Genomic DNA, 15795 nt, shown 5'->3' on the forward strand with positions numbered 1-15795 from the left:
CAAGTGATTGCCTATCCAATATACAGTGTCTGTGGGGTCATATTGCACTTCCTAAGGCTTCCACTAGATGTCAGTCTTTAGAACATTGTTTCATGCTTCTACTGTGAATGGGGAGAGAATAAGAGCTATTGGAATCAGGTGTCTGGAAAAATGGCATGAGCTCAGTCACGTGCACAGCCCGTGAGAGCGAGCTGAGTTCCTTTTCATTTCTGAAGACAAAGGAATTGTCCGGTTGGAATATTATTGAAGATTTATGATAAAAACATCCTAAAGATTGATTCTATACATCGTTTGACATGTTTCTACGAACTGTAATATAACTTTTTTGACTTTGTCTGAACTTAGTGCTCACGCATTTTGCATTTGGAATAGTGAACTGAACGCGCGAACAAAAAGGAGGTATTGGGATATAAATATGGACTTTGCCAAAACAAAAACAAACATTTATTGTGGAACTGGGATTCCTGGGAGTGCATTCCGATAAAGATCAAAGGTAAGTGAATATTTATAATGCTATTTCTGACTTTTGTTAACTCCACAACATGGCGGGTATCTGTATGGCTTGTTTTGGTGACTGAGCGCTGTACTCAGATTATTGCAAGGTGTGCTTTTGCTGTAAAGCTTTTTTGAAATCTGACACAGCGGTTGCATTAAGGAGAAGTTTATTTTTAATTCTATGCATAACAGTTGTATATTTTATCAACATTTATGATGAGTATTTCTGTAAATTGATCTGCTCATTCACCGGGAGTTTTGGAGGCAAAACATTTCGGAACATTACACCCCAATGTAAAATGGGGTTTTTGGATATAAATATGAACTTTCTCGAGCAAAACATACATGTATTGTGTAACATTGAGTCCTGGGAGTGTCATCTGAAGAAGATTGACAAAGGTTAGTGATTCATTTTAGCTGTATTTCTGTTTTTTGTGACGCCTCCTTGCTTGGAAAATGGCTGTGTGGTTTTTCTTGTCTAGGTGCTGTCCTAACATAATCTAATGGTATGCTTTCGCCGTAAAGCCTTTTTGAAATCGGGCACTGTGGTTGGATTAACGAGAAGTTTATCTTTAAAATGGTGTATAATACTTGTATGTGTGAGAAATTTGAATTATGAGATTTGTTGTTTTGAATTTGGCGCTCTGCTAGCGCCCCACATACCCCAGAGAGGTTAAACGATTCAATGACAATGTGCACTCCATGCGAAAACAATCTTATAATGATTTGACAGACACCGTCGCCTGTGCCGGTCTGGAAATTTTAACAGTACAACAATCCCTGCTAGAGGTAAGATCGGAAATCCTTCTACCACTCCAAAAGTGTATGACCAAAGCATAATCAGAAAAATTAAATGTTTGTGAGGCAGCTTTGAAGAGTTCAACATCAAGAGTAAACGCTGTCTCTACTGGGGCTTTGTGGAACACGCCACTTTACAATTACTGATAGGGGTCCAGTGAATGGTGAGAATAATATAGTAAGTATTTGACACGGAGTCCTGGCTCAGAGAAAAGAGCCCATGTCCAAGTCCATAAAACTGTTAGTATCCATGCCGAAGGAGGACTCGTAGTCCTGGCCACCACTCTGGTGCATCTTCTGGTGGTGGCGCAGGTTTGACTTGCTGGAGAAGCGCTTGTCGCACAGCAGGCAGGAGAAGGGCTTCTCTTTGGTGTGGATCCTCCGGTGGCAGATGAGCTGGGTGGACACGCGGAAGGCCTTGCCGCACTCCAGGCACTGGTAGCGCTTGGGCTCCGTATGGATGCGCCGGTGGTTCTTCAGCGCCATCAGGTTGGTGAACTCCTTCTGGCACACGGAGCAGAAGAAGGAGCCGGTCTTGTGACTGTTCTTGTGGTTGAGGAGGGAACCTGCATGGCGGTAGGTGCGGCCGCAGTGCTCACACACGTGGCTCTTCTCCCCTATACAGTGCGCCTCGTTGTTCTCCTGCTGGTCGGGCATGCCACCGTGCATGTGGGCAAACGCCGGTACCAGCTTGGGGATGCCTTGGAGCTCCATGGTTTGGTCTAGTCCCGATTCCCAGCCTAGGTCATCCTCCATTTGCATGTTGTGTTGTTGATAATGCCCTTGGGCCCGGTGGTGCAGTTCCTGGTGTTGTTGGTACCTGGCTGGGTTGGGGAAGCTCTGATGGCAGGGGCTGCAGACCAGGGTGCGGTCCTTGGAGTGCACCTCCATGTGGTTCTGCAGGTGCGAGATGAGACAGAAGGTCTTGCCACAGTCTGGACAGCAGTGGCGCTTCATCTGGGAGTGGATCTGGAGGGCGATGGGGTCAGGGAAAGTCTGGAGGCACCAGGTACAGTGGTGGAGGTTTTCGGAGTGAGTCTTTTTATGGTTGAGTAGGGAGCCAGCATGGTGGTATGAGCGTCCACAGAGGTCACACCTGCAGCAGAGAGATTTATTAAAATCCCTGTTTATGAAAATGATTTAAATTGGGCATAAAGTGGCTTTTTCTTACTGTACCAAAGGCCCACTTAACAATTAGATAATCACAGGTGTATCTTTACTAATAGAATTTAACTATGAGGAAATAATTACACACAGATTTATCCTAACACTGAACATAGCCATTAACACAAGAACTGCTAAAGTCGTCATTTGGACTGCTCACGAATAAAAAAAAGTTACTTTGCCATTTTTAAAGTCACCTCTCCCTTAAAAAAGTCAATATAAATACACTGTCGTTGTTACAATCAATAGCACAAACAGAACTGGACTTATAACCAGTTTTAGGAGGGCATGCCTTTTTAAAAAAAAAAATTATGGTTTCCCCCCATTACCCCTCTTCCTCCTGACAGTAGGGCCTGTTCCCCTCCTCCTGACAATTAAAGGTGCCCTGCCCAGTTGATAATCACCCTGATAATTGCCTCAAAACTAAACCTAACCAAATCAAAATCCAATTTTAATTGGTCACATGCAGAGGTTATTGTGAGTGTAGAGAAATGCTTATGCTTCTAGATTCGACAGTACAGCAGTATCTAACAGGTAATATCTAAATATTCCACAACAAAACATAATACACACAATCTAGTAAAGGAATGGGAAGAGAATATATAAGTATAAAATATATGGATGAGCAGTGACAGAGCAGCATAGGCAAGATTATATAAAATATAGTATATACATATGAGATGAGTAATGCGAGGTATGTAAACATTCTTAAAGTGGCATTAAAGTGACCAGTGTTCCATTTATTAAAATGGCCAATTATATCAAGTCTGTAGGTAGGCAGCTGCCTCTGTGCTAGTGGTGGCTGTTTAACAATCTGATGGCCTTGAGATAGAAACTGTTTTTCAATCTCTGTCCCAGCTTTGATGCACCTGTACTCGCCTTCAGGGTGGAAGCGGGGTGAACAGGTAGTGGCTCGGGTGGTTATTGTGCTATTGCCTTTCACACATATACAGTGCCTTCAGAAAGTATTCACCCCTTGACTTATTCCACATTGTGTTACAGCCTGAATTCAAAAACGGATTAAATAGATGTATTTCCCCCTCACCCATCTACACACAATACCCCATAATGACAAAGTGGAAAAATATATATATATTTTTTTGTTTGCAAATTTATTGAAAATAAAATATGGCATCCCAAGTGGCGCAGTGGTCTAAGGCTAGCTGTGCCACTAGAGATTCTGGGTTTGAGTCCAGGCCCTGTCCCAGCCGGTCGCGACCGGGAGACCCATGGGGCAGCTCACAATTGGCCCAGCATCGTCCGGGTTAGGGAAGGGTTTTGCCGGCAGGGACGTCCTTGTCCCATCGCGCACTAGCGACTCCTGTGGCGGGCTGGGCACAGTGCACGCTGACACGGGCACAGTGCACGCTGACACCGTCACCGGGTGTACTGTGTTTCCTCCGACACATTGGTGCGGCTGGCTTCCGGGTTAAGTGGGCATTGTGTCAAGAAGCAGTGCGGCTTGGTTGGGTTGTGTTTTGGAGGACGCACGGCTCTCGACCTTCGTCTCTCCTGAGTCCGTACGGGAGTTGCAGCAATGAGACAAGACTAACTACCAATTGGATACCATGAAATTGGGGGGGGGGGGGGGGGAGAAATTATATATATATATATATATATATATATAATTATTTTTTATTTTTTTAAATAAGGAAATATATTTACACATGTATTCACACTTATTTGGAGTCCACTTGTGGCCAATTCAATTGTTTAAAAATGATTTTTAAAAAGAAACACCTGTCTATATAAGGTCCCACAGTTGACAATGCACGTCAGAGCAGAAACAGAAGTCCAAGGAACTGTCCGTAGATCTCTGAGATAGAATTGTGATGAGGCACACTATATCTGGAGAAGGATATAAAACTATTTCTAGAATGTTGAAAGTTTCCAAGAGCACAGTGGTCTCCATCATTGGTAAACTGAAAAAAATATGGAACCATCCAGACTCTGCCTAGAGCTGACCGTCCGACCAAACTGAGCAAGAAGGACATTGGTCAGGGAGGTGACCAAGAACCCAATGACCACTAACAGACCTACAGAGTTCCTTGGCTGAGATGGGAGAACCTGCTTGACAATAGTCTCTACAGCACTTCACCAATCTGGGCTTTATGGGAGTGGCCAGACAGAAGCCACTCCTGAGAAAGGCACATGACAGCACACCTGGAATTTGTAAGGCATGTTCAAAGACTAAGGCAAAAGATTCTGTGGTCTGATGAGACTAAAATGGTGGAGGCAGCATCATGCTATGGGGATGCTTTTCAGCAGCAGTGGCTGGGAGACTGGTCAAGATACAGGGAACAATGAATGGAGCCAAATACAGGCAAATCCTTAATGAGAACCTGCTTCAGAGTGTAAATGACCTTAGACTGCGGTGAATATTTATGTTCCAAAAGGATAATGTCCCCAAAGCATACAGCCAGAGTAATGCTGGAATGTCTTCAGAACAATAATGTGAAAGTCCTTGAGCGGCACAGCCAAAGCCCAGACTTGAATTGCATTGAAAATCTGTGGAAAGACTTGAAGATTGCTGGTCACCACCGCTCCGCATCCAACTTAACAGAGCTTGAGAAAATCTGCAAGGAAGAACGGGATAAAATCCCCAAATCCAGATGGGTACGTCTATCAGCTTTGCACAAGTTGACTCAAAGCTGTAATCGCCACCAAAGGTGCTTCTACAAGGTATTGACTCAGGGGTGTGAATACTTATGCAAATTAGACATTTCTGCATTTTTCAATAAATTAGCAAATATTTTTTTTTACTTTGTCATTATGGGGTATTGTGTGTAAATGGGTGAGAGAATAAATATATTTTATCAATTTTGAATACAGGCTGTAACAAAAATGTGGAATAAGGGGTATGAATATTTTATGAAGGCACTGTAACAGATGAAATATATGAAGTATGATAGGGAGAATGGGTGAGTTGAGCGAGGGGAAGTGAACGATATATAATTATGTAATCAATTGTGAATGAAGAACAGGGCGGGCCATTTATTGTATTGATCTATTTTAATCTCAAATTGGTATGTACCCTATATCAGCCCACCGATTCCAAGCACTCTTATCAGTCTACTCTGGCCTACTTGGAGTACACAGCGAGAGCGTGCCTTAAGGCCCAGAGGTTCTAGTGTTAAAGCCATGAAAACAGAAGACAAAAAAAAAAGTGATAATTCTAATAAGATCCATGAAAAAGAATCATGCCTTACATGATGAGCTGATTATGAAACAAGTAACTCACGTGAAGCACTTGTCTCCACTCTCTCTGTGATAGCTGTCACAAGCTCTAGCCGAGTCATCCTGACCCCCCCGGCAGCGGTGCCTCTTCAGCCCAGACTTGCCCTGGAAGGTCTTGCCACATTCTGGGCAGCTGAAGTGGTTGGCCACCCTGGTGTGGACTTTCTGGTGGTTATGGAGGATACTGGCCAACCGAAACGCCTTCCCGCAGGTCAGGCAGACATGCTTCTTCTTCTGTGTGTGGATTCGTGTGTGGTTGCGTAACGCCATGGGGTTAGAGAAGGGCTTGGAGCAGAAAGTGCAGCTGAAGTGGCCAGACTTATGAGTGTTTTTATGATTCAGGAGACTGCCTGCGTGGCGGTAGCTGCGATTGCAGATGATGCAGGCGAATGGTCGCTCCTCCCTTTTCAAGGACATACTCGTTTGTCCATCACTGCCCTCTGATGAGTTTGCCAGTGACCCACAGGTATGGGCTGTCAGTTGGTCAGCAGATATAAACATCTGTCTGCACTGCTTACATTTAACGTTTCTTGCTCGTCTGCGACCTCTTCCCCTGACCCCACCTGGCATATCCTTTCTGAGGTGTGCACAAATATGGCTAGACAACGGCTTCTTTCCCCTAAAGGCCTTACCACAGTCTTGACAACTGTGCTTTTTAACTGAGAAGTGGATGCGCAGGTGGTTCTTCATAGCCAGCTGGTTGGAGTAGGTGTTGTTACAAACAGAACAGTAGTATTCACCCGTCTTGTGGGAGTTCTTGTGATTGACCAGACTTCCTGCGTGTCGATACGTTCGCCCACATTGGTCACAGGAGTAGGGGCGAGGGTCGCCTGCTTCCACTGATTTGACTCCAGTCTGAGCCCCCTCCTCCACACTGGGTTTCTTTCTGTTGAGGGTTGGCCTACGCTTTTTGTGGGTGGTGGTGGCTTGATTGGCAGGTGCATTAAGCAAGCGCATTCCTCCCTCTGACCTCGTGCCATTCATCTGCATGACGGCCTGAATCTGGTTGTTGAGCTCTTGTATTTTGGCATGGTTCTCCTTGTGAATTCTTAGGTGGTTCAATAGTTGCTTCTGTATCTTGAATGCCTTCCCACATTCATTGCAAGTATGTCTAAAAAAAAAAAAAAAGAAGAGGGGACAAGTAGAGAGGTTAATCCTATGTTTACAAAGCACAGAACAGTCGAGCATGAATGAAGTAATGACAAAACACATTACTGCAATGTAGACAGGGCTCCAAAGTGCCCCTATATATTTTGCTTTGGGACCTGGGAGCACCTGTGCGACCCAGATAATAATTGTTGTAATGATAAGCTTCACTGTGCAGTTGTATCCGAGTGCCCTAAAGAGAAAAAAAACGAGCGCAGATTTGTTTAGTCCAACGCCTACATATAACGAATATTAAAGAATGCATCAGTAATTTGTATTTCTTGCAACCTTCTGAAGATGCATCATAGGAATGCCTGGGACTACCACTTTGTGTAGCCAGTTAGCAATGCTGAGGCTTTCCCCATTAGACCTTCCAAATTAAATGTTACCTGCAAAGTAGGCTTACCTGGCAGAATATGATATCATATCATGATGATTTGTAACAAATCGGGTGGTGTCTTGTTTTGCAAACTCCGCTATTAGGCCGTAGGCTGTCATCGTAAATAAGAATTTGTTCTTAACTGACTTGCCTAGTTAAACAAAAATAAATATTGCGCATGCAGTACAACCACCACCAGCCAAACACCAGTCACTTGAGGTGAGTAATTAAAATGAAACAAAAGTAGTCTCCTGGTGTGGTTTAAGCATTGTTATGGACTTAGAATATCAACTGTTGTTTTTCTATAAAAAATTAAATAAGTATGATTGAATGAAAAAAGAAAACTGGAAATCCAAACCCTGGAAAAACATACCCGAGAAAACACTGAAAGCCACACAAAGTTATGGTGATAAACACTATTGGCTGGTAAGATTTTTTTCCATCTACCTGCCAAAGTGGCTGGTGGACCAAAAAATATTGTTTTTAGGCCCTGTTCATAAACCATTTTGCGGGTCGTTCCAAAACCACTCACAGGCATTTGTTTACACCTTGTTCAGTCATGTTACCTCATTACCAGTATATGTAAACATTTGGGGGCACAGAAAGAAAGGAAAAGGGATAGCTTCTTTAGAAGATCAATGATCATAGCAATGAATGAATGTGTGATCTATTGCATGTCGTCGCTTGACGCTCTTAAGAGACAATGTACAAATTTCAATGTAATGCATCTCAATAGGTAGTGCTTTAACACAATGAAGAAACCTAATATTCCACAAATGACTGCAATTTCAATTACATGTTTTGTATCAACGTCTTAGCTTTTTATAATAAACATCTTCAAAAGTAGCTAGAATTCATATGCTATATCTCAATCAATTAAAAAAAGATGCATCTTCTGGTGCTCCTAGATTGTATGTTGTGCTCCCAACTTGTGCTACCAATTAACATTTTTAACTTAGAGCATTGAATGTAGACAACCAATTGTACAGGCAGTGTATCCTTGGATTAGTTTACAAGCACTGGGTAACTCTTCATTGAAAATGTTAGCTGTTAGGGCACGGTAAAAGTGCAATAACCTAAACCTTGAAATGTAATATTACAATTAATTGCATCTCCCGCATGTTTAATACACTATAGGTTCTCTGTTTATTTACTTGATATGTCAAATAACATGGATACTTATCAGTAGAATAGAATATTTCTCTGTGTTATCAATCAGGTTTAGAAATTACCTCTTAACATCAAAGTGGGTCCTCTGATGGTTCTTAAGGGCCAGTAGATTGTAGAAGCGCTTCTGGCAAACCATGCAGCGGAACACTCCAGTTTTGTGGGACTTTTTGTGGTTGAGAAGGGAGCCAGCATGTCTGTATGCTCTTCCACACTGATCACACTTGTACTGGCGATCCCCATTGTATAAATTCTCTTTCATGTGTCCTAATTCTTTACCGTTGACAGAGCCGCCCATTTCATTTTTTTCAACACCGTTTGCAGATTCACTTTTCCCATTTGTTGTACATTGATGGGTCTTAAGATGATGGTAACTGGTGCAAAATATACCACACTTTCCACAGATGCTGCTGTCCACCTCTTTGTACTTAGTTCCATTACTATTGTCCAGATGTATGTGTTTAGCATCATCTGCCTGTGCTTTGTGTATAAGCTGATGGGCAAGCATGTCCTGCTTCTTGGCAAAACTCTCTCCGCAAGTACTGCAGATCATCAGACCCCCATCCATCTGATGTCTCTTTCCAGGGTCCTCTTCTTTTTCAGCCTCTAGGGAGGACATGGAGGAGGGGCCAGAGCTTGTAGGAGTACCATGGGATTGAGTGTGGCCACGAAGATGGCTCCTCAGAGCCCTCATGCTTGTGTAGCGGTTCCCACACGCTGAGCACTGATAGAGCTCTCCGTCATCATCCTCTTCATCCTCTTCTTTGCCATCACCATTTAACTGCTCCCCATTCAGGCCTTCATGGAAGTCATGTTCACCACAGTACCTTTGTCTAGGGCTGCCATTCAGTCCCTGGAACTCTACATGATCCCCTGGATTTCCCATGGTGCATCGGCCATTAGTGTCCAAGAAGGTTAAGTTACTGTCATAGTCATTTAACATGGCCTCTTGCTGCGGTTGTAGCAGGGGGCATATGTGCAATTTGATTCCTGCGATGTCTGCAAATGTTTCACCACAGTCTGCACACATGTGACTCTCCATCAGGCGTTCGTTGTGAGGTAGGTGCACAGTTCTGTCCTGGGGAAAGGAGGAGTCAAACTGCACATGGCATGATCCTCCAATGCAGTGTTCACTCGTGTTCTCCTGAGCGAGAATCATCATATTGCTAGCATCTCCCTCCTGAGAGGAAAAGCAGGCCTGCTGGTTCTCCAGCGTTAGGGGCTCAGAAGAGAGCCAGTCTCCTTCAGAGCCGAGGTTAAAGGAGGACGGATGGGCCCTGTGGATGCGGACATGGCTGCGGAGGGCAGCCATGTGTGGGTAAGTCTTGCGGCAGATGGAACACTGGTAAATGCCTGTCTGATGAGAACGCTTGTGGTTGATGAGACTCCCGGCATGCCGGTAGCTTTTGCCGCAGACCTGGCACTTGAAGCGGCGCTCACCGTTTTCTGTAACTGAGGACTTTTCTGCCTTACTTAGATCGTCAGCAGGAATCTCTGAATCCAAGATTAAGGGCTCTCCCTGAGTATTCAAGGTGGATTTGTTACTGGAGTGGTCAGAGTATATTTCAATATCATTGATCTGCTCCCCTTGATGATCCATCAATGGAGCATTGCTTAGAGGTGGTGAATAAAAGTTTGAGTCAGGAGAAGGAGTGACACTAAGGTTATAAGAGTCATGATGACCCTCAGATAAACCTTGATCGTGCCCAAAGGAAATAGAGGAAGAATTATGCTTTCGGATGTGTTCCTGGAACTCATCATCATTAGGAAACATCACTTGACACAGGTGACAGAAATGCACTGGAGCATCCCTGTTCAGGGGTGAAAACTGCTCTGGTGCTCTGCCTGCGTAAGTGACTTCCAAGGAATGGTTGTCTGGCCCACTTTTGGACTTGTTGTGGGTTCTCTGGTGACTCTGGAGAGCAGCAAGATTATTGAACTGCTTGAAACAGATAGGGCACTCAAACATCCCTACCTGGTGAGACTTCTTATGATTGATCAGGCTTCCATGGTGTCTATATGACTTTTCACACTGATCACATTTGAAAGGTCGATCCCCTGCTTCAAAGCCTAGGTTTTCACAATAATTTGCTGAGTTGGGGATAACCTCTGCCTCCTCTTGGCTAAGGTTATTATCAGACACAATATCCATCCCCGTGTCTTGCTGGTCAGCCACCAAGATCGACGGCTTTTCAAAGTTATCATGATCTTCAACTTCATCACTATTCTCAATTGGAGAATATTCTGTAGTGGCCTTCCAACCGGCTCTCCTCTTTGATTGCCCAGAGAGATGGACCTTTTGATGTGTGGCCAGCTGAGTAGCTAGCCTAAAGGCCTTCCCACAGTCCATGCAGGAGTACTTCTTCTGTGATGTGTGGATGCGCAGATGGCTCTTCAGGGCCAGAGGGTTTGAGAGCTTCCTAGCACATTTTGGACATTGAAAAGAACCCAACTCATGTGTTTTCTTGTGGTTAGCCAAGCTACCTGCATGCCTGTAGCATCGGCCACATTCATCGCATTTGAACTTGCGATCTTCTTCTTGCTGGAAGTGACTATCCATGTGTTCCAGAAGGCTTGGCATGTTGGAGCACACTATGCCACAGTGTTTGCAAGGGAAGCCTTTAGTCCTGCCAGGCTCTTGCATAGCCATTACAGTATAGTACTGTAAATATTTGAGCTAGATAATTGTGGGGGAAATACATCAGATTCCCAGATCCTCCATATCACAAGCGCTTACATTCATTGTACGGTCCAAATAGGAAGGCTGCACAAGAATGGGATCAATTTAGTACCACTCCATTGAATATGAATTTACTTTCTGTGGTATCATGGATGCAGGTACAACATGAGTGCTGTGGAAAAAAAATAGAGAACCGATTGGTTAGTCGTAATCACGTGCAGTCAATGTATTATTTATGGGATAATCGTGGACCATATGCTTACTAATATAATGGGTACAAACCTCAATGCCAAATATGGCTAATAAAAACTTGTCGTATATCTAAATTCGGCATTTAAAAAATTTAAAACAACTCAGATCAAATATCGGTTTACTCTGTTTAGTCACATAATGACACATGACAATTGTTCCATTCATTATAGTGTACAGTGTCAATACTTATTAACATTTATAATATATCAGAATTTAGTTTGTTACTAGCCAAGATATATTTTGCCCGATTCAAACTTAAGGTGGCTAGCTAACGTTATATTGTCACAATACCCTAGCGCGACTGCTAGCCGCCTAACTATGTCAATACTGTGGGGAAACAACACCTCGGCCAAAACAACGTAAACATTTTTCTTGTTGAATTCCATTAGCTACATTTCACATGCAACTTAAAAACACGCACCATTACGGAAAAGTTATCCGTTGGTTTGCGAACAAGCCAACGCTGGATACAATAGCCGCTAGCAAACAAGTAACGGTTAGCATCATCATGCTTAACAAGCTAACGTTAGCTAAACAAACATTGCATCAAAAAAGAGAACGCTACCCTGTCTTACCATCTATTTGATTCTTGCGTCCAGCCAAATATGTTCTGGAATTTCAAATGTATGGTATTTAAATCCAGCACTATGTTTTTGCTCACCACAAAGTTATTTATATTCCTAAAAGACCAGTCTTCTTTGATTGTCTTTTTTCTTCCATCCCATTCCACATACTTCCTGCTCGTTGCTAGGAAACAGGAAATGTGTACCACAAAATAAGTCCCTCTTCGTGGTTCTGTCATACGCACATAACTGTGTGTTATGTATAAAACTATTTTCTATTTTCGTGGATTTGCTATGTAAAATTACAAGATAGCCTGCTACGTAAAATGCATTTTTAAAACGCATATACAAGTACTAAAATGTTATCCATCCCCTTTACAGGTTTAGCTCATTCCAAATTAACAATAATCCACGTGACGTGAAATTGCAACTTATAGAAACGTTCAGCAAAACAGGAGCGTGCTATTTCATTCTTTCCTCTGTCTATAGTTCTTTCTAGTAAATCCATTCACCGACGTCTTCTCACTAACTGTAAAGCGCACTACAGTCGGTAAGATATGAGCAAATCCATCAAGCGGTATTTTATGTTTGTTACCGCCACGCAAGTTCTGCACTGTTGCACGTTCGAGAATAGCCTAGGCTACCGCATGGAAATGACAAGAAATTGAGTCCCAACGTCGCGGAAAGTCGAGTCATGGTTAACTACATACTTGGAGTGTGTATGGAAGTGGGCGTATGAACATAAGTAGGTGTATGGAAAGCGAGTCAGTTAATTGGGCAGATTTTAGATTTTTTTTGTATTGGGCAGATTTGTTGACACTCAAGATCATGTCGTGTCCCTGATAGGTTGGGACCAAATAGGCAATTTTCATTATAACATTGGAGGAAATTACGTTCCTAGCATTTGATTAACGTGTTTGCTGGTCTCATGCTAGCCAGTTAGCTAATATTTAGAAGAGAACATGTTTGACTAGAGCTAGCTAGCTAGCCAGAACATATATTACAGCAAATAATACACTCTTATATATATATATATATAAAAAAGGGTTATTCGGCTGTCCCCATAAGTGAACACTTTTTGGTTTCAGGCAGAACCCTCTGTGGAAAGGGAGCTATAATACATGGATCCCAAAAGGGTTCTACCTGGAACCAAAAATGGTTCTCCTATGGGGACATTTCTTGGAGAGAACGTATAAGGAAGGTATCATGATTATGAATGACACTGTAAACAACGACGGTAGAATTGTCACACACACAATTAATGACACTGTAAACAACGACGGTAGAATTGTCACACACAATTAATCCAGGTATGCTCAATGCAAAATTAAAACCAACACATTGCAGCTGTGCCACAAAAATGGGAGGCAATTACTTAAGAGAAAGGAATTAGTTTGTCTGCCACCAATTAAAAATAAATGGCTTAAAATGACTAATATAATCATAAATGTATCCGTTTCCCTTACCGTCAAGAGAGTTGATACTATGCTGCATAACATTAAAGATAGTTGGGAACAGATTTTCGATGTCCCAATTCCATGGCATCGGGTTTATGAACTAACATACAAAACAACAATTGACGCATCAATTCATTATTTTCAAGTTATGCTATTATATAAAATTCTCTCTACAAAAAGAATGCTCAGTATATGGGGCATTGAACAATCAGACCTGTGCAGACTGCCACAAGCAAATATCAGGTTACGGTTAGACCTGCAAACTGTATTGTTGGGGGATTTGAAAGACAACAGTCACTCATTAGGAAATATAATTTTGTTGTAGGGTAAAATGTTTATTTTCATGGCAATTTCGGCAGAAATGTTGCAGATTTGGAGGTTCAAGTCGCTAGTGAGACACCATGGTAGAATGAAGGGATGTATTACGAGAGGAAATTGTAGAATTATGATTTACTGAGAAAGATAGGTTCATCTGTGGCTGTCTGAAAGTTGGAATTAATAAGTGTTGGAATAAACACACCCACAGAATACATGTTTGAGGTCCTCCAATCAGGGGTGAGGGTGGGGATGTGATTTATTGTATGTTTTGTTTAAACAATGTTGTGTTTTGGTTTCACGTTGTGACCGGTGTGTGTGCTGCGTCCGGGGGGGCTTAGTCCTTTTTTCTTTTTTTTAGGGGGTGGATCAGCTTTGATATTGCGGATAGATTGTTGCTTCCATCAATGTAATTGTCTGCATCATTTCCAATCCCCCATATATTTTTGGGATATATATATATATATATATATATATATGAGAGAGAGAGTTGAAGTCAGAAGTTCACATACACTTAGGTTGGAGTCATTAAAACTCATTTTTCTACCACTCCACAAATTTCTTGTTAAGAAACTATAGTTTTGGCAAGTCGGTTAGGACATCTACTTTGTGCATGACACAAGTAATTTTTCAACAATTGTTTACAGACAGATTATTTCACTATCACAATTCCAGTGGGTCAGAAGTTAACATACACTATGTTTACTGTGCCTTTAAACAGCTTGGAAAATTCCAGAAAATGATGTCATGGCTTTAGAAGCTTCTGATAGGCTAATTGACATAATTTGAGTCAATTGGAGGTGTACCTGTGGATGTATTTCAAGGCCTACCTTCAAACTCAGTGCCTCTTTGCTTGACATCATGGGAAAATCAAAAGAAATCAGCCAAGATCTCAGAAAAACTATTGTAGACCTCCACAAGTCTGGTTCATCCTTGGGAGCAATTTCCAAACGCCTGAAGGTACCACATTCATCTGTACAAACAATAGTATGCAAGTATAAACACCATGAGACCACGCAGCCGTCATACCGCTCAGGACAGAGACGCGTTCTGTCTCCTAGAGATGAACATACTTTGGTGCGAAAAGTGCAAATCAATCCCAGAACAACAACAAAGGACCTTGTGAAGATGCTAGAGGAAACGGGTACAAAAGTATCTATATCCACAGTAAAATGAGTCCTATATCAACCTAACCTGACAGGCCGCTCAGCAAGGAAGAAGCCACTGCTCCAAAACTGCCATAAAAAAGGCAGACTACGGTTTGCAACTGCACATGGGGACAAAGATTTCTCCAAAAAGTACAATGTCCTCTGGTCTGATGAAACAAAAATAGAACTGTTTGGCCATAATGACCATTGTTATGTTTGGAAGAAAAAGGGGTCTTGAAATCGCAACCAACTTTCTATGGCTTGTTTTAAAAATAGCGATATTTGGGAAATTTATTTCCTTTTCAAATAACTAAAGTTGTAAGATGAATAAAGAGAAAAGGCCTTTCTTGAACATAGGGTGAGACATTCTTACTAATTTGCTAGAGAACCAGTTCGGATTTAAGTATACATTTTGTATGACTGAAGCCTTTAGTGAGAGGTCTAATGCTTTAATATTTAATTTCTGCCTGCCGAATTCATATTCATTATAGAAAATAGGCCCGTTTAATTTTGTCTTGCTTGCCGTTCCAAATAAAATATTTTTTTTATTCTCATAATTTAAAAAAACGGTTTGCTAGGTGCTGGCAAGGCCATAAGCAAATGGGTAAACTGGGATATGACTAAAGAGTTAATAAGGGTGATTTTTCCACAAATAGAAAGGTATTTACCTTTCCATGGTAGCAAGATCTTATACATTTTTGCTAACTCTCTATTAAAATGTATTGGAGTGAGAATGTATTTATTTTGGGATATGTATACCGAGTATATCACCATCAGACCATTTTATTGGTAAACTACATGGTAATGTAAAAGTTGTATTTTTTTGTGATCCAATACGTAATATAGTACATTTATCATAATTTGGTTGTAATCCAGAGAGGTTAGAAAAATTATCTAGATCCTCTGAGGCTGTGGAGGGATTCTAGTTGTGGATTTAAAAGAAAACATGAATCATCAGTGTACAATGACACCTTTGTTTTTAAGCCCTGTATTT

At 41.9% G+C, this 15795-nt stretch overlaps 1 protein-coding gene across 2 annotated transcripts; it reads right to left on the bottom strand.

Annotated features, from left to right (window-relative positions):
* Positions 1-1194: 1194 nt before the first annotated feature.
* LOC115200930 (zinc finger protein 646) lies at positions 1195-12585 on the bottom strand. 2 transcript variants are annotated; one of them, XM_029764054.1, is made up of 4 exons: positions 11980-12585; positions 8452-11238; positions 5699-6805; positions 1195-2389 (listed from the first exon to the last, which is right to left on the bottom strand). In XM_029764054.1, exons 2-4 carry the CDS (start codon positions 11034-11036, stop codon positions 1498-1500), a joined length of 4584 nt encoding a protein of 1527 aa, XP_029619914.1. In that variant the 5' UTR covers positions 11037-11238; positions 11980-12585; the 3' UTR covers positions 1195-1497. The 2 variants fall into 2 exon arrangements, with proteins under 2 accessions (XP_029619914.1, XP_029619913.1); XM_029764053.1 differs by having other exon boundaries at positions 11894-12585.
* Between the last annotated feature and the right edge of the window lie 3210 nt (positions 12586-15795).

This window comes from Salmo trutta, chromosome 10 (assembly GCF_901001165.1).
Source record: "Salmo trutta chromosome 10, fSalTru1.1, whole genome shotgun sequence".
NCBI classification, from domain to species: domain Eukaryota; kingdom Metazoa; phylum Chordata; class Actinopteri; order Salmoniformes; family Salmonidae; genus Salmo; species Salmo trutta.